A 21,004-nucleotide genomic window follows, 5' to 3' on the forward strand; every position below is an offset into this window, starting at 1 on the left:
CACGAAGGAGGATGTCGGCTTTGGTGGTTTTATAAAATTCATCTGCAGAGAACACAGGGGAAAGGGGATGCCCAAAATTGAAAGAATAAAGGTCATATGACAGGTTGGTGGCCTGACGAGAGAAAACAGTGGTGAAAGGAATAACTGCATAATGTTCATTCATTCATTCATTCGTTCAAGAATATTAAAGCACTTATTCAGTGCCTTCTGCCACCACATTTTGGTCCCCCCACTTACCTGTTTATGCTCTACAACCAGAGCGGTCTTTCCTAAATGTCAGTGGGTTTGTGATGTACATAAAACACATCAGTGGCTTCCCATTATTCTTAGGAAAGAGACAAAAGCCTTTTAAATGACCTACAAGGTCCTGGTGCTCTAGTAGCTGCCCACCCTTCCAGCCCTACTTCGTACCTCGATTCCTCTCCCTCTAAACTCCAGCTACCCAGTCCCTCTCTCAGACCCTTGAATATACCAGTCTCCCTTCTACCACAGGGCCTTTGCCCAAGTGCTTCCTCTGGTCTGGCATGCTCCCTGGCCATTCCTTGGTCAACTTGTACTTCAGCTCTCAGCCCCAAAGTGTGGCTTCCTCAGAGGAGCCTTCCCTGACACCCAGCCTCAGTCACCTTATTATATGATCACACTTCTTCCCTTTCCAATATGAATTTGGAATTTTGGATCATTTATATGAAGACTTTATTAGTATCTGTCTCTCGCTCTCAGTTGTAAGCACCATGAGAGCCTGTGTCGTGGCACTTTGACCCACTGTTAGAGCCCCAGTACCTAACATAGCACCTGACACATAGTAGGCCCTCAGTAAATGTGTGCAGAGATACTGTGATGAATGAGACATAGTCCCCCAGGGAGGTTACAGTGCATACCGAGAACAGACGAGTAGTCGATTACACGAAACACTGGAGAGGCACCTGGCCTAGACTAGGGCAACCAGGGAGGGCCTCCCAGAGGCAGCTTCTAAACAAACAGCTTGTGACTTTAAGGCACTGAATATACTTGAGCATGGTTGACCCATCGAGCAGGAGGAGGCTAGAGCGGAGGACAGAGCCTGGTGCCATGCTGGAGATGATGGGCACCATGACAGAGGGAGAGGAACCACCTGCCCTGGAGGGGTGAAGAGCCACTAGGGGAAACTGAGACTGGGGAAGGAAAGAGGCAGCGGCTCAGTACCGGGGGGGAGGAATCATGTACCTGAGCTCAGGCATCAGCATAGGAATATCGAGAAGAGACTGCCAAGAGATCTATTACGGAAACAGCGCATGGAAACTGCTGTGTGAATGGATGCCGGGTGAGGGACAGGGACAAACCGAGGATGACATCCAGGTTTCTAGCCTCAACACCAGGAAGATGGTTGACTTTTTGAGATGGGGCCCACGGAAGGAGCAGACATAAGGCAAAGGGAGCAGCAGGTACAAGGGCAGGGAAGCAGAAATGCAGACCACGTGTTCCAGGAACAATGACAGAGCCCATTGCTTTGCTCTGTCCCCCACCTTAAACCTCCTGGTGGTGAGCTCAGCCCAGGGCCTTGCCTGAGCTCAGTCACTTGTGGCATGAGCCAGACAACCCGGGGGACCTGTGAACTCCCCCTTTAGCGGGGGTAGCCCTAGCATTCGCCACACTTGCTGATTCCCGTCCCCCCATGCGCACTCCTCAGTCAGCCTCACCCACATCCCCGCACCGGGCCTGTTGCAGCTTATGTCAGTGGCGCCCCCTGGAGCCCAGTGGGTGCGCGAGCCTGTCCCACCTTCCTCCGTGCCACCAACATGTTGCTGTGGGTCTGCAGCCCCGTGAAACCACGCATGTTTGTGCTTTCTCCAGCGGTTCAGTCTGATGCTTCCTCACAAGCCGCATGGCAGAGCAGCTTGGGAACTGTGGATTTGCGAGTCTGGGAGGTGGGGGAAGTGACGAACTCGTACCTTGTGCCAAATAACACCTTGAGGTTTTGTTTGTTAGATACAATATTATTTTTAAGCTTTCAACCTGGATGACATTAGATGAGACAGCGCCAGTTTCCCAAATGCCCCACGATTCCTTGATTTCTCAGACCCAGCTGTGGTTACTCTCCGTGCACCTGCGTAGCCCCTGAAGCAAGGAGGAGCCTGGACTTGGGACCACAGAGATCTGGGTTTGGATCATGACTCCAGACTTACTTTCCCCCTCTGAACCTCACTTCCATCATCTATGAGGAGAATAATAATACCCCGCAGAGTTGCTGTGAGGGACAAATGGAGAAGGTGTTAATTACGATTACAAACTAATGTTTTCGAGGTGTACGCTGTCACCTCAAAGGAAAGAATTTGGATGAAATGAGGATAAGCAGGTGCAAGTTACAGGGAGACCGAGTTAGCTCAGTATGAAAGAATCCTTTGTAACGGTTCACACACTGCAGAAGGAAGAGCTTTAGGAAGTAGTGTGCTCTCCATTATGGGAGCTCTGCAAACAAAGATGCTATGGAGGGGTTTTAAGCGTCAGATCAGGGATAATTAAATAACCCACAGGTTCCGTAATCTGGTGGCACATGGTTTTCTCTTCTGCATGGATTGCAGATAAGGCCAACTTTGCAAAGCATCCACCGGTGGCTGTCCTGCCTCTTGGAACAGGAAATGACCTGGCCCGCTGTCTCCGCTGGGGAGGAGGTGAGTCTGCGTGCCAGTGGCCCTCCCCCGGGGACAAGCACGCCAATCTCCAGGGATGCTCTGCAGGGCTAGGCTGAACTTCCCTTCTAAGAATTCCATTCCACAGAGTCCTACCTACTCCATGACCATTCCCCTGCCCTCCAAGTTTTGCTGAGACCTGTGCTCACCCCTCAGTCTATTTACTCTGATCCTGAAACTCTCAGCCTAGAGCCTGCCCACCCCAGCAGAACATAGTCAGCTTTAGGGTAGGCTCCTCTATGTCCCCCACAATGCTCACTCTAGTAAGGGCTCACTCAGGTGTTTCCTGAATAAAATTCCCTCCTCTCCAAATTATTGCTCTTCTTCTGAATTAGGACTCAGAATGCAAACTGAAAAGCTATGTTGCCAGCTACTTGGGGCATCCAGATCATCATAGGCCCCCATGGTCATTGGCCCTCATTTTGCAATCCCCCTGTGGGGGATCTCAAAGTGGTGACCAGCTCACGGGACAAGGGGCAGGAGCTGAGGAGAACTCTGCAAACTGCAGCCGCCCCCATGGGGCTGGGAATGCTCCAGAGCGCAGAGGAGGTCAGGACAGCACATGGAAGGGGGCAGAGCAGTCTGGCAGGCAGAACTGGGATGGACTTCCAGATGGCTGATGGATTCAGCGAGGATTCAAGACCAGCTCAGGCAGTGGTCAGTGTTCAGAGCTGGGTGCATGCCTGGTGGCAGGAGCACAGGAAGCAGAAGCCAGGCCCAGAAGGAAGTTGGCAGGAACAGATGTCCTCAGCCCCACCCTGAGGCTAGGGAAGAGCCCTCTGTTCAAGAGGAACAAGCAGAATGTGGTCCCAGGCTGTGTGCATCCAGGCAGCATAGCTAGGCGCAAATTTCACGCAGGAAGCCCAGCCCTATGCTCCCAGAGAGCCTCCAGGTCCTCAGCTACATAGTTGCTACCATTGTTATCTTATGAGGCGTCCCTAAGGAGCTGACCAAACTAACAACTTGAAAACACTCTTCAGGGTTGCCCTAAAGGTAAGCAAGAACGTGGGAGTGTTAATCTGAAAGAAAAGACTGTCTCTCCCCCTAATCTCTCATGACTTAAAATTCACTTTCTATACTGCTTTTCTATTGCTGCATAACAAATGATCATAAATGTAGAGGCTTAAAACATCCATTTGTTAGCTCACAGTCCTGTCGGTCAGGAGGCCAGGAACAGCATGACTCGGTTCTCTGCTTTGGGCCTCACAGCCTGAAATGAGGGTGTTGGACAGGCTGTGCTCTTTTCTAGAGTCTCCGGAGGGAGAATTTGCTTCAAAGCTCATTCACATTGTTAGCAGAAGTGAGTCCTTTGTGGTTATAGGACCGACGTCCCTGTTTCCTTGCTGGTTATCAGCTGGGACCACTATTAAATCCTTGAGGCTTCCTTTTTCCTTGACAAATGGATCCCTCCATCTTCAAAGCCAGCCACGGAGAATCTCCCTCACCTGAAATCCCTCTCAATGAGAGCTTTGAATCAGTTTCTTAAGGAAAAGCCCAGTCCTGTCTAAGGACCCAGCCAGTTAGGTCAAATCCACTCAGATAATCACCCTTGCTTAAAGTCAACTGTGCCCTATCGTATAGCTAATCATGACGGGGACTATCCTATCTTATTTGTAAGTCCTGGGAATTGCAGGATATATACCCTTGGGGGGTGGGCAGGGATAGGGGAGACCATCCTAAAATTCTGCCTACCACACTGTCCATCTCCAACATGATCCAGTCCTGGAACAGATCCTTTGTTCTCCCGTGTGCAGCTTCCCAGCCCCCCAGCCCACCAATTCTCTAGGGCTTGCTGTGGCTACATAGGCCTGCCCACCTTTGCCCAGCCCCCACCCCTTTGCCTTCCAAATCTCCCCAGCTGCTTTGCCTTCCAAATCTCCCCAGCTTCTTTCTGATTACACCCTGTTGTCCTCTCCTTCTCCATGGCTCAGGGAACCTAAGTGTCTCTGGCGCCCAGACACACTGGGGAGTCTCCTGGTCACAGATGCCCACAGAGTTCCCTGCCCTGATAGCTGCCTGTACATCAGCAACAAGTTAGCCTTTCTGCCCTGGGGTCACATGTAATGCCGTGCTCCACAGGTTATGAAGGGGGCAGCTTGACAAAAATCCTGAAGGACATCGAGCAGAGCCCCTTGGTGATGCTAGACCGCTGGCATCTGGAAGTCATCCCCAGAGAGGAGGTGGAGAATGGGGACCAGGTCCCATACAACATCATGAACAACTATTTCTCCATCGGTGTGGTGAGTTGGTCAAGGATTGCCTTTCTCATGGAAGAGAAACGTCTGGGTGGGCAGAAAGGTTCTGGTCCCCCATCATCCCTCTCTGGGTCCCTACTCTTCAGCTCTCCCAGCTACCCCAGTCTTGACTTGGGTCCAAGCATCCTTGCGTGTGGCCTGGGTATGGCCACCCTGAATGTACCAAACCCCGACCCTAGATGATGGAGGAAATTCCTTCCCCTATAATTGTAACTAACACAAGAAAATAAGAACTTTTTTTAAAAAAAGAGATTTACCCTTTGGATAATTTGAAACAGTTTAAAAGAAGTAACAGCAAGAAATAACCAAGGGGCGGAGTCAGGAGAAGACTCTCATGTGAGCTTCCAGAGTTGAGAATTCTGATCCTCCAAGGAGAACCATGTGGTCCCAAGTTGGTTTAGCTAACTTAGCTGTCAGAATTCCTTCTCTCCTGTTCTCTCCCCTCATCTCAGCTGTATTCCCTATACTCCAGGTGTTCATAAATCTCTGGGGGCGTCTCCTCCCAGCTGACCCCTCCCTCAGGTGAGCTCCATGCTCCTCCTCGGTGCTTCCACAGCCTTCTGTGTTCACCCTGTCAGTGTATCCTCTGCATTCGCGTGAAGGGATTGGTTTACTGTGCTCATTTCACACAGTCCCATTGCACACACACACACACCCAACACACACCTCTAACACATAACCCCCTACATACACACACACACACACCTCCAGAGCACAAGGACAGCACCACATTCCTTTCTTCCTCCAGCTCCCAGCACATCTAGCACAACCCAGTTAGTTTTACTGAACTCAGCTTCTGGTCCAAAGAGGATGGAGGTGGACCCTTCTTCCCAAACTGTTGAGGATGGAATCAGGGAGAAAAGAGATCCATCCATTCCACAGATAGAGCTGGGGTTCTACAACAAAGATACTAGCACTTATTGAGCACCTACTGTGTGCTCACCACTATGCTAGGCCTTATGTATTACAATCCTCATCACAGTCTTGCGTGTATCACTGTCCCCACAGTCCCCATTTTGCAGATGGGGCCTGGGGCCTGTCAGTTCCTGACTAGTTCCTTGACTAGTGAGGGCCAGGAACTGACACAGGCATGCTGTGCCTTACAGGCTTTCCTGGTACCCTGCCTTTGGAATTATGCTGCCCAGTTTCAGATGCATAGGAATCCCTCTAAACCAACCATCCAGGTCCGGATTGTGGGATAGCTGCTCTGGTCAACCATCCTCATCTGTGCCTGTTTTGAAAACTTTGGTGGCTTAAAAAGAAAAAGGAAACAGAAGGGGAAATGATCGATAGCTTAAGGGAAGAGCAGGTTTAAGGAAAGGGTTTTTTAATAAGACTAGAAGGGCGCCTGGGTGGCTCAGTTGGTTGAGCATCCAACTCTGGGTTTCAGCTCAGGTCATGATCTCAGGGTCTTGAGATCAAGCCCCACGTCAGCTCCGCACTGAGTGTGGAGTCTGCTTGGGATTATTTCCCTCTTCCTCCTCCTCTGCCCTTCCCCACTGTGCATGTTCTCTCATTCTCTCTCTCAAATAAATTAAATAAATAAATAAATACAATCTTTAATAAGAAGACTAGAAGAAGAACCACAGAAGAGGAAAGGATGTTTTAAAATACCATATATTTACAGAATTTAAAATTTACCATAATTATAGGTATTTTCTTGATTCTTATGACTACATGGAAGGGCAGTATTTTCTCCATTTTGTAGATAAGGAAACAAAGAGTCAGATGAAGGGACTTGCTATCATTTTCTGGCTCCTAAGCCAGCACTGTTTTTCTATTACTACAACAGAAGACAGAGGCATTGCTGGACCGACAGTCAGGGTCTGAGGGGACGGCGGATTGGACTGGCAGCATATTCAGGGTCCCTGTGCCCCAATTTGGTTTATCTCCCCAGCTCACCTGGCCTCAGGGGAGACGCCTCTCCCTAGGTCTCTTCGAGCTGCCCCCTCCAGTGACCTAAGCAGACCCCTCCTTCCTCTTCTTGTTGGCTCAAAGGCCCCTCTCCCTTTTGGACCCCCCTCAGGCCCTGCTTCCCCCAACAGGAACACACAGCCCTCAGCTACTGCCAATGGGACATGACCAACAGGTCTGGCGTTCAGGAGGCTTCTAGAGCATGGGCTTCCCATCATGGCAATTTCACAAAAACCTGTGTCCTTTTCTTAGAGTAACCAGAGTATAGCTTGCTAACATGTATTGAGTTCCTGCTGCACATGAGGCCCAGGTGGCCTATTGGTAGGTATAGTCATTATCCTTTTGTATTTTGTAAGAAGGAACTCTAGCTTAGAACAATACAGAGACAGGTCTCAGCTGGTGAGTGGTGGAGCTGAGAACCACTAGTGCTGAGCTCCAGAGCCCCCTGAGCTGTGGACCAGGAGCCATACAGCCTCTGCACAGCCCCCGCACAGCCCCCTCCGTCCTCAAATGCTTTCCTTCACTGGGGGGGCGGAGGGCAGCAGGGAGTCTCAATATTTAGTGTGTGACGGCTCACTGGTGCCCTTTGTCAGAGATGCAAATTCCACCCCCATGATAGATCCTGGTTTGTATTCTGATTCGGTTGGTCTGGGCAAGGTCTGGAAGTTTGTATTTTTAACAGGCCTCTGAGATAATTCTGATGTAGATGGTCCCAACCAAGTCTTCAGTGAGTGGAGACAGCCCATCAGAACAGAGAAGAATGGTCCAAGAAGCGTTCCTACACAGGAGCAGAAACCAGAACTGAACTGGATGAAGGAGAAAAATGATAGTGAGGAGGGGACACAGGCCCTGCAAGCAGGCAGACAGAAGGGAGAGCGGAGAGCAGAGTAGCAGGGCTGCTTGCCCTGCCTGGGAATTTCTAGATGGCAGCTTACAGCCATGGCTGCCTTCAGAGTCTTTAGCCCCACATCTTCTCTTTCTTGACACACTCAGCTCTGGCTGCCAAAACATGATTTTTTTTTTTTAAGATTTTATTTATTTATTTGAGAGAGAGAGAGCACAAGTAGGCAGAGTGGCAGGCAGAGGGAGAGGGAGAAGCAGGCTCTCCGTTGAGCAGGGAGTCGGACATGGGGCTTGATCCCAGGAATCTGGGATCATGACCTGAGCTGAAGGCAGCCGCTTAACCGACTGAGCCACCCAGGTGCCCCCAAAACATGGTTCTTGATACCTCCTGTCTGTTTCTACATAGTGCCATATGCAAAAAATTTCACTCACTCAGTATTTCCTGACCATGCATAAACACACCAAAAAGGAATAAACAGCCTCACCTTACCTAGATAACCTCACCCTAATCCCAAGAGCCATGATGATCATGGTTTTAATTCATTTTTGCAAATAAGTAGGAAGGAAGGAAGTTGGGGGACAGGAGGAAGGAAAGGAGACCACCTAATTGTCCCCCAAGGAAATGCATACAAACAGATTCTCCATCACACTCAGTGGTCAGGGTATTTATTTGCCTGGGGCTGACTTATAATAATCCAATCTGTTCGTCTTTCAAGTTATAAAGAACTTCACAATATCTTTCTCAATGATTATTTTTTTCATACGCCTTTCGCTTGTGCATGTTTAATATTTTATTGCGAAGCAGTGAGGAACCAGGATGGTTTTTATCTCCTTGGTGTACCCTTAGGCTTCTCTCAATAAAATGTTTGCAGGGTTTGTATGCTCGCTCTTTAAAAGTTGGAAAGGGAAATTCTTGAGAAAACAAGTAGCCAACACGCAACTCTAACAGAATCTGGGGCTGACATTTGCAGAAGCTCTTCCTCCCTATTTGACTTCCCAAACTTTGTAAGAGAAGACGTCGGTATGTAAACCAACCCCACAATTTTACTTCCTTGTGATAATTAGAGTCAGACTCCTTTGGCAAAGAGAGTCGTGCAAAGTCTTTGCCCCTTTCGAAGGACCTGGAATATCTGAGTGATGTCCGGAGTCTGCTCCCTTGTGTATAAAAGGGAGGACTGCCTCTGTGGTGGCCGCAGGTGGTAGGGCATTTGCCCTGACAAGTTCACTGGGGCCCCCGGGTGCCAGCAGAATCCATGTCATGCGTGGAGGGATAAACAGGGCAGACCCTCCTCTCCTGGCCCACCCGGAGAGCAACTGTGGCCCCATCGTCACCACATTTCCATCACCTACATATGTGCCGGCCCTCCACCAGTGACGAGTTGACAGAATCGGCCTTCTCCATCCCCCCAACTGATAACACCCCTTGGCAGGAGATTTTCAACATAATCATTCAGGCTCCTACTTCCTCTGGCTTCTCTGGCCTCCTCGTCCCTGCTCTTTATTTTTGGATTTGCAGAAATGTCAGGATGGCCAGGTATCGGTGACAGGAAGTTTGGGCCCATGAAAATAATTGCTGGGGTATGTGTAACTCCAAATGCCTCAGAGGCTCTGCTTTCACTGAGCCTCCACGGGAGGAGTGAACAGCTAATCCCTTGATTCAATGAAATCTATTTCTGATGCTAGGGGAGCCCAGGGGCCAAGGAGAGGCCGCAATCACCACACTAACCCGCACACCATTCTCCCCCTTACAGATTGTACTTCTCAGGCTTCATCAGCTAAGTTTCCACAATGATGAGCCCCCTACCCTTTAGGGAATTTATCAAAAAGTAATCATTTTCCCTGCAACTTTTCTGGATTCCCTCAGTGTCAGGTTCTTGTCTGTCACCTGTGAGAGCCCTTGGAGGTCCTAAGACAATGGGACTCACTGAAAGGTGTCTGGGACAAAGGGTCTACACTCTTTTTCATCCTCCGATCTGCCATAATTTTTCAGAACTATTCAAATTCCAAATGATCTGTTTTATTGTCTCCTTTGTCATTTTCATCTCCATAAGTTGCCCAGGTGACTTGGCCCTGTGTTGTCCAATATGGTGGCCGTTAGCTGCATATGGCGATTGTGTACTTGCAATGGGGCTAGTCTAAATTGAGAGACGCTGTTAAGTGTAAAATACACACCAAATTTCAAAAATGTAGTATAAAAGAATTTTAAACATCTCAGTAATTTTTATACTGACTACATGTTGTAGTGATAATATTTGTCAGTGAAAATATATTATCAAAGTTAATTTCACCTTTTTCTTCTCACTTATTAATGTGGCTACTAGAAAATTTTAAATTTATTTCTATCAGCACTGGCCTAGACATCCAAATATCTCAGAGTCCAAATGACGGCAGCTTATATTTGGAAGGGACACAAAAATCTTTTGGACTTTCAGTTTTAACTCAGGAAAGAGCAGCCCATCATCTCCTCTGTTCCTCACACCTCACAGAAGGGACACCGGAGAGTGACCTTCAGAAATGCCATCACTTCCAAGGCTTTGCAATTCCCATCTCCATCCACCTGCCCCTTCAAAAATGGAAGTCTTATTTTGCTGTAATTATTACCAAGAAAGGGTTTGAACCGTTGTAGCACTGGTTCCCAAAATTTAAAGAAATCACTATTGAATATAAACACACCCAGCTCAGTGCCTGCCACAGAGCTCAACAGAGGGTGAAGGTGAATCTCCGCTCTTTTAAATCCCCACGTAGAGAAACGTGGTCAGAGTCAGAGTCTTTATCATGTCCTTTTCAAGACTCAACAGCAAAGGACCAATACTCAACAGCAAAGGAACTGCTCGGCTCTCCCTTGCTACTTTGTGTGTTTGTCGGGAGATTACATTGGAACCCCGTGCTTAACTAACAATATCGTAAAGGCTGGTCTTTGTGAAAAGAAGCTTTGCAAAACCTAGTTTAAAAAAACAACAACAGGGCACCTGGGTGGCTCAGTTGGTTAAGCGACTGCCTTCGGCTCAGGTCATGATCCCGGAGTCCTGGGATCGAGTCCCACTTTGGGCTCCCCCTTCTCTGTGGGGAGCCTGCTTCTCCCTCTGCCTCTGCCTGTCACTCCCCCTGCTTGTGCTCATTCTCTCTTTCTCTCTGTCAAATAAATAAATAAAATCTTAAAAAAAAACAACAACAACAACAGGGCGCCTGGGTGGCTCAGTCAGTTAAGCGTCTGCCTTCGGCTCAGGTCATGATCCCAGGAAGCCTGCTTCTCCCTCTGCCTGCCGCTCCCCCTGCTTGTGCTCTCTCTTTCTCTGTCAAATAAATAAATAAGATCTTTAAAAACAAAAACAACAACAAGGATAAGAACTGTGCAGAGGGAGGGAGCCTGTGCACATATCCCTGAGAATAAGAAAACCAGGAGCCAGTCATAATAGTCTTAGGGGTATAGAGAGGGTCGCAAAGCACAAATCATGCCAGGCAACGTGTGATGGCTTTTTTCTTTCCTCCTCTTTCTTTCTTTTCTTTTCTCCTGACAGAAGAAAATTAGTGCTTCAAAGGAACACAAGTTGATGGAATGTTTTCTTGAATTCTAGAGAAGCATTTGACAGATTTCACATGAATCTTTATTCAGAGTGTTCACTGAAACTTGCTCAGAGCCAGGGAGGGAGAACGAAGACCTGCTGTCTGGGGAAGCCACCCGGGACAGGCTTGGGGGGCCCCGCACATCTCCCACCATGTGTCCACAGGGGGGCCTAACCAAGACCTTCAACTCTTCATGTGTCTTAAAGGAAAAACGAAACAATCAGTAACTAGAGTTTAAATGTTAAATTCCCAGGCACCTGGGTGGCTCAGTCAGTCAAGCGTCTGCCTTCAACTAGGGTCATGATCCCGGGGTCCTGGGATCAAGCCCCATATTGGGCTCGCTGCTGAGCAGGGAGTCTGCTTTTTCCTCTACCCCTTCTCCCTGCTTGTGAGATCTCTCCCTCTTAACTCAAATAAATAAAATATTTTTCTAAAAAAAGAAAAATAAATAAATGTTAAATTCCCAACACATTATTTCAGCAGGGAGTGTTGGCCAACCACACACCAAAAAAACCCATAGCCTCGACTTGCCTCTGTAGTGGGTTGCTCGCTGGGTTTACTCTGCCAAGTACAAGTATGACAGAAGCCCCTCTTGACCCCCTAATTTGCTTCCAGACTTTGTCTCCCACCATTATCCTATATTTTACTCACCACACACAGCACATGCTCCAAAAAAGGTTCTCCACTGAACGATACCTCCTGATGTTAAAAAATAATAACGTTCAGAAATTTTCTTTTGTGAGTCCATACCAAGAAACGGAATTAATATGCATTGGCTTAAATGGAATTTCAGTTCTCTCTTAGCCATATAGTGTAGTAAACGAGTTTCTGTAGCTTTTTTCCTGCACGTATCTGAGTCAGCTCCCTTGTTTCTGTGTCACTCCCCACCCCCCAACCCATAGCTCGATTCTCCTGTTTCTTTATAAAGTCCACCCCTGCACCTAACGTGTTGGCATGAGGCCTGAGCGGTGAAGGGGCTCAACACATTCTTCTGCTGGAAAATGAGACCATTAATGAGGATGAAAGACCAAGTGTGAGGAGGAAAGATGAGCTCGGTTTTAGGTCTGAAGCTCAGGGTTGGTTCTACAGATACACGTTGTGGAGACATCAGAGATGCTAGTAATAAGTGTGAGAACTCGAGATGGTCCATGACATGGAGTGTAGGCTACAGATAGGACTCAAGGCTGAGAAGTTCTGGTCAGAGAATGGAGAGCCCAGAAGCATGGTGTCACGGGAGCCTTCCTAATAGTGAGTTCTGAGGAGCAGGTGGCCAATAGCGCAGCAAAGGGGTGTGCAAATAGAAAAGCAAAGTGTCCATAGACGGTGGTAGTGCGACTCTTCTTGACCTTGGGGAAGGTCCTTTCTGTGGAGATCAAGTAAAAGAAGGCAGAAGTTTCAATGTATTTTTATTATCTACTAAGCATGTTATTCAATGCTACTAATTATTTCTACTGATATGAATGATTAGAATTAATATATGACAGCATCCACCAAAGTCAGTTTTCTGGGTTTGACAATGTACCATAGTTACATAAGATGTTATTGGGGGAAGCTGGGTGAAAGGGATACAGGAACTCTCTGTACTATTTTTTGCAACTTCTTGTGAGTCTTAAAATATTCCAAAATAAAAAGTATTTTTTAAAAAGAGTTAATATGGCAAGGCACTTCCAGAAATTCACACTCAGCCCCACGCGCACACGGGCTTCTGCACTGTAACTGCCCCCACACCCAGATACCCTCTCTCCCCTCAAAGGGCAGCGGCTGTCCCCTTCATTCACCCTAAACTATGGCCGAGAATGAAAACTGCAAGGAGTCGACCAGCATAGGCTCTACAAGCACTGGTGGCTAGCTCCTAACCTTGGACCTGGTGTTCACCCTTTGCGGGAGCCTCCTGTTCTCCCCTATGACATGGACTCTCCAGGGTTGGGGGATTTCAGTGAGAGCCTGTGTGCTTCCTTTCTTTCCGCATGGCACGGTCATGACCACTAACCAGGCGTCTGCTTCCCTCTCTTTCCCTTTCAGGATGCTTCCATCGCACACAGATTCCACGTGATGAGAGAGAAACACCCTGAAAAATTCAACAGCAGGTAAGAGTGCCGTGAGGCTGCAGCCCCCGCCGCACGGCCCGCCGGCACCGCCCCTCCCCCCACGCAGCCGGGCCAGACCGAGGCCTCCACCTGCTCTCGCCCAAACGTTCTGGCCCGGCAGCCCAGGGACTTGGCTTTCCTGCCACGTTGCCGGAAGGACGGTTTCCATTTCCAAGCAGAAAACGGTGTCAGAAACCTGCCGCAGCCTGGCCGCCTGTCCCCTCCCAGAGGATGCCGTGCAGAGGGAAAGATTGCGGGGCTGGCAGGGAGGGCGTGGTATGCCCGCCGTGAGGGGTGGGGATCTGCTCTTGGCTAACTGGAGCCCGCCTCCCGGGGCTTGGCCGCTTTCTCTAGACGGAAAGCTCCCGCAGCCCTAGCCCACCCCGGAATTTCTGTGGGGAGGGCCAGGCAGGATGGCCAGGGCGGGGTGTTGGAGAGGGGGCCTCAGATTCTCTCTGTCTCGAAGGGAGGGAGCGGCAGCGGCGGGGCCGGGGCTAGGAGGGCAGAGAGGGCGTCGCCTCCGCGTCCCCCGACAGCAGAGGGCAGCAGAGAGAGGCCCCTGCAGGGGCTGTGAGACCGGGAACCCACCAGGTCCCAGCCTCAGCCCTTGTGTGAAGCCTGAATGTTAGATCCAAAATTACAAGGAGAGAGAAAACCAGATCTTTTGCAAACAAAACTAAACCCTTCTTGCTGGTGAGAGAGAATATGCGAGAAGTGAGTTGTGACTGGCATATAGCTACCCCTGGGATTGCTAAAATACCTTTCTCCATTCTTTCTTTTTTTCTTCTCGTTGGTGGATTTCCATCCCTTTTCCTCTTTGTTGTGCCCTTTCAAGATGACCGTTGGCTCCCACCCCACCCTCCAGCAGGTGGGGAGGAGGAATGCAGACTGAGCCTGAAGGGAGTGACTTACGTAGCCCATAGGATTGAGCAGAGGTTGTCCGAAGACATTTGTTTAAAGATTCACACCCCAAAGAGCACCATCATTTTCATTGCTGCTCCTTTCCCCTGACCCCACTGCCTGGGAGGTTAACCCGGGAAAAAGAAAGTCTTATCATAACATACTTCAGCTTCAGGAAAAGTGATCTATGGGATCTACTAGCTGAACTAATCTTCTTAGCGTGGGCCTTCTGTCCCAAGCCTATTCCATCTGGCTCTCTCACCCAGCCTACACATACTTACAAATCACTATTAACAGGTATACATTTAACCCCCACCCTTACTGTAATCAGCTGACCCTCCTTGTACATTCCTTGTCACTCTCACATACACGCTAAAGTATTCCTTCTCTTCCAGCTGTTGCAGACGTCTTAGGTGCTCTTTTCACAGAGGTGGCCTTATGCATACTCATGCACACATACTTGTTAAAATGCCATATGCTTGTGAGATCCATAGGGGTTCTGCTCATTCATTCATTCCACACTAGCTTTAGAAAATAGACTCCATGCCAGGCACTGTTCTGTAGGTGTTTTGAACAGACATGTGTAGGGGCTCACAGTCCAGTGGTGCGGACCTGAAGGCAGATATGCAGAATGACTTGTGTTCAGTGGTATGAATCGAGCTAACCTATGGAACACAAAGCAAGGACATGGAATTTGGCGTGGAGGGGCTTCTACCCATGGAGATGCCAAGACGTGGGAAACAAGTGTGTATTTTCCAGGTTGGCAAAAAGAGAAGGGTAGCCCAGGGAGAAGGAAGCAAATGTACGGAAGGATAATAACAAGGAGTGAGAGAAGGCAGGATGCCTGGGGAAGAGCAAAGGAAGAAGCAAAACCCCTGTAGTTTATAGTGAGTGAGGAAGCAGAGGGAGGCAGAAATTTCTCCATATTCCATAGATCAGTAGGTCAACACAGGACATAAATAGAGTAGTTGTCAATTGCCCACATTATTAAATACAATTAGAAAGATACCTCTGTCAGAAAAAAAGTTGTCATTGTGCATTTCACTGTGATCTTATGACTGTTTTTCCTTCCCATTTCCCCATCCTATTAATAAGACTATTCTGCAGTTAGCTGCACACCCTTCCCCTGGTCGAGGTCAAGGTAGTGTGGTCGCCCAGGACGAGAGGCACACAGATTTGTGTATAAATCCACATGCCTGCAAATAAGTGGAGACCTAGTGGCACAGAGGTGGGCCCTGTTGCATAAAGTCCTAGCAGCCTTCCTAGTAAGAACTTTGAGTCCCTGCTGCTTCTACCCCGCCTGCTTGCTCATGTGGAAAATACTCATGAGTGCCCACTTTGTCCGCTGAGAGGCAGGCGAGCAGCCATTTTCTCCAGGCTTCCTTATTTAGCTTTGGAGATGGTTTTAAATAGGCAGGTGGTTGTTGCCATGGTTACCCCATTACACCAGCGGCTAAACTTAGGAAGGGCCACAAGGGATAGGAAGAAAGCTTGATACCCGGGATTTGGAAATGTAAACGATATTATCAAACGAGCCTTCGTTTTATTCTGCTGAACTGAGGTTTTCCAGAGAGTAGTCAGGGCTTGGCTAGATGTCCTTACGGTGAAGGTGCCGGGCTGGGCATTTGGGGACAACCCTGAGGTTAAATCTAGGAAGTTGTAACTGTTTTGTTTTGTTTTGTTTTGTTTTGTTTTGTTTTGAACATGGGCTAGAATTTATCAGGGAACTTGAATCTTTCACAAGGCTCATTCAGTTTTCTGGGCTATTCTAACAGGAATTCTTAACCTGAGGTATAAAGGCTGCAGGAGTTCTGAGAATACCTTGAAATTGTATAGAGGACACTGAATATAGTTTTCTGGAGAGACAGTCCATAACTATCAGAAGGCTCTCACAGGGACCCGTAGCCCTCTAATGGTTAAAAGTCACAATTCTGAGGCCTCCTTAATTCCTAAAAGGGGCTTGGGGTTTGGTTGGGGTTTTAGGAAATTCTTCCTCTGGTGGCTTCTTTACACAGGTTGTTGCCAGAGAAGGTGGTTGGTTGTCCAAAACTAAGTTATGTTCCCTAGTGGAATAGCTTTGTTAATGGAGCAAGAACCAGACCCAAGAAAGCAGGAACATGAGCCAAGTGCGATGGGCGAGGATAAAAAGGCCTTTAATGGCAGAGATGGGGCTATTTTTGGTACATTCTGCTTCCTAATCATTGACAGGCTAATAATTAATTGCTAATTTAGAAATATTATGAAAAAGTATCATCTTGTTGTTGGCAAAAACAACAGAAGACAGATTTAATTCGACTAAGATTCTAACATGTTAGTTAGAAGGTGTTTTAGGCTACGAGGGTAAATAAAACCTGATTGCTGCCTTCAGGGAATTCATCGTCTAGCAAAGAAGGAAGAGTAATCTTCAAATATCTTTTACAAAGTGATTTTCACATACATGGAGGTTCCATTTTGTAGGTCATACAGCATAAAGGAAGTTGGATAGCGTAAGACACTTATTAATGGTTGTATGCCTACATCATTTGTAAATGAATTGTTTGGAGTGCAGAAATGGTGTTATAAGGGAACCAAAGTAAGAACTGTTATTTTTTGAGCTCCTACTAGGTGCCAGCTGTTAAACTAGATTCTTCAAATACATTATATTATTGAAATCCCAAGATCACCTTACAAGGGAAATATTAGATAAAGGCATTTTATAGATAAAGACACTGAGGCTGGGAGAAGCTAAGTCACATAACTGAAGTCAGACATCTTTTTAAGCACCAGAGCTGGTGTGATTCTAAGCTAGCTCCTAACTCCTCCAGAGTTCAAACTCTTGTTTTCTGCACTTGCTGTCTCCGGTGGATTTCATTCATCAAATACCTATTGTATATCAAACACGCTGATGGGTACTACATACATGGTCCCACTCAATGTTCATAATAACATGCAAGGGTAAGTGCTACTCTCTCCATTGTAGAGATGAAAATATTGAGGCAAAGGAGGGTAGAGCTTTTATCATCTCTATCCATCTTTATGGATTGTCTCTGTGGGAAGATGCCTCCTGAGTTCCAAAAGGGGACCACAGGCACACCACCCACTCTTAAGTTGTGTGGTATGACTATTCTCCCTATCTCAGTGTCCATAGCACAGAGCAGGACCAAATATATGCTTAGTGCAGCCCACTGCAATGTCAAAATGCAGGGCCCCTTGTACAAAATTATTAAGAATTTCAAGTCCATGGGAGTAGAGCATTCATTAAGCCAAGTACAAAGCCCTTCTGAGTGTCGGGCTCCTTGCACCTATGCACATTTCTCTTCCATAAGCTGGCCCTGGCAAGCAGAGAGGAATTTATTTTTTTAAAAAAATCTCATATGTGCCAGGGCTCACAGAGGGGGGAAGTTTGCAATAAAGGTAAAGGAACGGAGGAAAGAGGGCTTCAGCTAGGGAGGAGGGAAGGGATCGTCAGTCCCTCAAACAGGCGGTAGTCAGTATTAGCAGATGAGCTGATGACACCGCTGAAGTCTTGCAGATATCTAAGAACCAATCCTCCATGGAGTTTCTGGATTAACTCTCCATGAAGGATTTTTTTTATATATGGAATATGTACACAAAAGCTACCAAATTCCAGTGTCACTGTGGTTGAGTGTCCAGAAAGAGGAGTCTAACTATGGAATTTTTTTGTTGTTGCTCAGAAACTCAGAACACTTGAGGAATGTGTTATTCCAAACCTGTTGAGTGCCATCCACTTGAATATGTCCCTCAGCAGTTTAGGCTGAAGCAAGATATTTCCTGTTAGGCACTTCAGAGGGACCGAAACAGTGCTTCATTCCTACCAAAAGCTGACCACCTTTCCCAAAAGCCCTTGGGTAATTAATAGACTCTGGAGTGTTAGCTTTCTTGGAACCAAGCCCATGGAGTAATTGATGAGGGGTTCCCCCAGAAGCCCTAATGTAGCCCGAGACCATAAGAGGTTGGAAATACATCTTGCAAATAACTAAGCACTTAACAGGTATTTATAGAATGAAGCAGCAGGGAAAAGTCTAAGTTGGCATCAAAAGTTGGCTCTGCGACTTACTAGCTGTGTGACCTTGGGCAAGTTACTTAATCTCTTTAATCCTTTGCTTCCTCCCCTGAAAATCTTGCAAGATTGCTAGAAGTATAAGGAGATCATGTGTAAGTTCATGGCACACAGTGGGTAATCAATAAACATTTGTTATTGAGTATTGTTGAATAACAAGCATGAGGAAAACACCTTAAATTGCCAATGAAATCAGTCATCATGAAGTCTTTGCTTTATTGGCATGGCCCTTGAACTGAAAAGTTGGAGGACAACTAAAAGTTGGAGGAGACCCCATCTGTGATACACTGAATCTATCATAATTCCTCTCCTAGGGGATGGGAGGATAGCATCAATTAGCCAGGATTGAGTTGGATTCTATAGGCCTGGAGCGATTGAGAAAATTTCCTTCATAGGATCCATGGGTGTTCAAGAGGCAGAGATTTGGGATCTGAACACCAGAGATGCTAAGTCCAAATGCACAGGCCAGGCTAGAGACAGGATCAAGGTTGGGGCCACAGACCCCAGCTGACAATGGTAGGAGGAGGAACAGGGTAGGAGTGAGTAAGGGGGAGTTGCTGGGCAGGTGTCATGTGCTCCATGGGATACCTAGGGCTTACCAGCTGGGGCCATGGAGCGCAGTGTCGGTGGGTAGGGGGATGGCCAAGGGCAATCCGACACGATTCGTGACGACCCTTCCTTCATTCATGCTGACTCTCCCCTCACCCACCGAGCATCTCTTCTCCTACTTTAGATGAACACGGAGATACTCTGTAGGAGGCAAAATAGAAGCCAGCGAAGCTCAAATCATACAATTCCGAAAATGAAAGGGCCTCCCCTCTTGAATACCTGAGTATCCGAAGTAGTCCCAAGCAGAGACTGTATCACCATTTACATAAGACTTTCTTCTTTTTTTTTTTTAATCTAGAAATGAAACCATTCTAACTCATTCTTTCCAGGAGCCCTGTGAGGTAGCCTAGTGTTACAGCCCAGGTGTTTGACTTTCCCAAAGCATAAAGGTACAACAGCAGGGTTAAAATCCTCACCATTGGAGGCTTCATTCTGTGCCCTGAATTGGGTTTTTCTCCTCCTCGTCTAATACTCGGCACCCAAGAGAGACCTGCCCTAAGTACCCAGGGGTCCAAACTGTCTTGCACCTGTTTCCCTCAACATATCAAACTATTTCTTCAAACATCTGGGATTCAGAAAAACCCCAAGTGAAGTTGATTATGGCATTTCTATTTTTATTCTTACTCCCATAGATATTTAAAAAGGAAATGCAAACCTTATGCTTTGTGTTCAAGTACCTTTGACTCTTCAAGTCAGTTCTGACAGAGCAGCTTACTTAATTACTGGAATGTTTATATACTAGCCCACAAAAATGTTTTATCCCCCACCCTCCCCACCCATCCTTGGAAGAGATGCAGGGAGTAAAATGAATGAAATATGGGTTCATGTTTTTTTCACCAAGCGTTCATCATTATGCAACTGCATAAGTTCAGGGGTTTTTCTTGGCTGTCTTACTTGTTTACAGTCAGCCCTTGATTATTTGCGGAAACAAGGGAACAGCAACATGGATCATTTAGAGCTGTGAATGTTACTAATACTTGTGTGCAAGTCTCACTACCTCAAAGATTCACAGCATTTTAATAATATGATGAAATCACATTGACTCTTTTTTTTAAGATTTACTTATTTATTTTTGAGGGAGAGAGAGCACATGGGGAAGGGCAGAGGGGGAGAGAGAGTCTCCAGCAGAGTCCCCACTGGGCACAGAGCCCTACAAGGGGCTCCCTTTCACGACCCTGAGATCATGACCTGAGTGAAAATCAAGAGTCGGAAGCTTACCGACTGAGCCACCCAGGTGCCCCGAAATCACATTGACTCTTAGCATTTCCTTCATTTTCCTCCTGGCTCCCCAGCCCACTGGAATGGGTAGCACAGCTTCTCAGATTGGTACACAGGAGCAGCCTATGAGATCTCAAGGATCCTTATAAAGTTGCTGGTTTGCCAGAATAGTTCCTTATTGTAGCTTAACAGACCTTTTCTTCTAACCCCTGCCAGGCTCAAACAAGAAAGGTATGATTCATGTCAACAAAGAGTGGAATCAGTTTGTGATAACATCAGAAGAAACTTGAAAGCAAGCTATATTTTCAAGTTTTAGAACAGATAATCCAAAAATTATCAGTATTTATTGGTTGATTGATTTTTAGAAGTATTTCCATCAAAGAGCTCAAGATGTAATATATCATCAAGTTCAGAAGGGTTAAGGTCAGAGTGATAAGCTCCCGGAAGAAAGTCAAAGTAAGTTTAAGAACTGGCTAGCTCCTCAAATGGGTGTTGACAGTGTGGATGCTTTCCAGAGGGAAGAGGTCAGGAAAGTGCTATAATTTAATGTCTTATAAGGAAAGACTGAATCTGGGATTGTTTCACCCAAAGAAGAGAAGACTTAGGGAGAAGTGATTATTGACCTCAAATATTTAAAAAGTATTTCTCATAAAGGAGGAATTGGGTTATTTTGCCTGATAAATCAATGGGGAAAATGACTGGAAAGACCAATTTAAGCACCGTATATAGGACATCAGTTCTACCAATTAGAGCCATCCTCAAGTGCAGGGGGCTACCGATGAGAGCATTTTCAGATTTTAATGTCCAGGCAGCTGCTGGACAAACATCTGGGGATCCAGGGAGGCCAGGTGCCCAAGGGTACAAGTGCTATCATCAGACAACCTGGAT

General features: G+C 47.1%; 1 protein-coding gene across 4 annotated transcripts in view; it reads left to right on the forward strand.

Annotated features, from left to right (window-relative positions):
• Nucleotides 1-21,004, forward strand: part of DGKG (diacylglycerol kinase gamma) — a 206,002-nt gene that overhangs the window by 96,305 nt on the left and 88,693 nt on the right. For all 4 annotated transcript variants that reach the window (XM_036066663.2, XM_036066662.2, XM_036066665.2 and 1 more), the window contains 3 exons: nt 2,559-2,648; nt 4,746-4,906; nt 13,265-13,329. In XM_036066663.2, coding sequence (XP_035922556.1) covers nt 2,559-2,648; nt 4,746-4,906; nt 13,265-13,329 — 316 coding nt within the window. The remainder of the gene's footprint in view (nt 1-2,558; nt 2,649-4,745; nt 4,907-13,264; nt 13,330-21,004) is intronic.

The sequence above is a fragment of the Halichoerus grypus genome, chromosome 1 (genome assembly GCF_964656455.1).
Source record: "Halichoerus grypus chromosome 1, mHalGry1.hap1.1, whole genome shotgun sequence".
Classification (NCBI taxonomy): Eukaryota; Metazoa; Chordata; class Mammalia; order Carnivora; family Phocidae; genus Halichoerus; species Halichoerus grypus.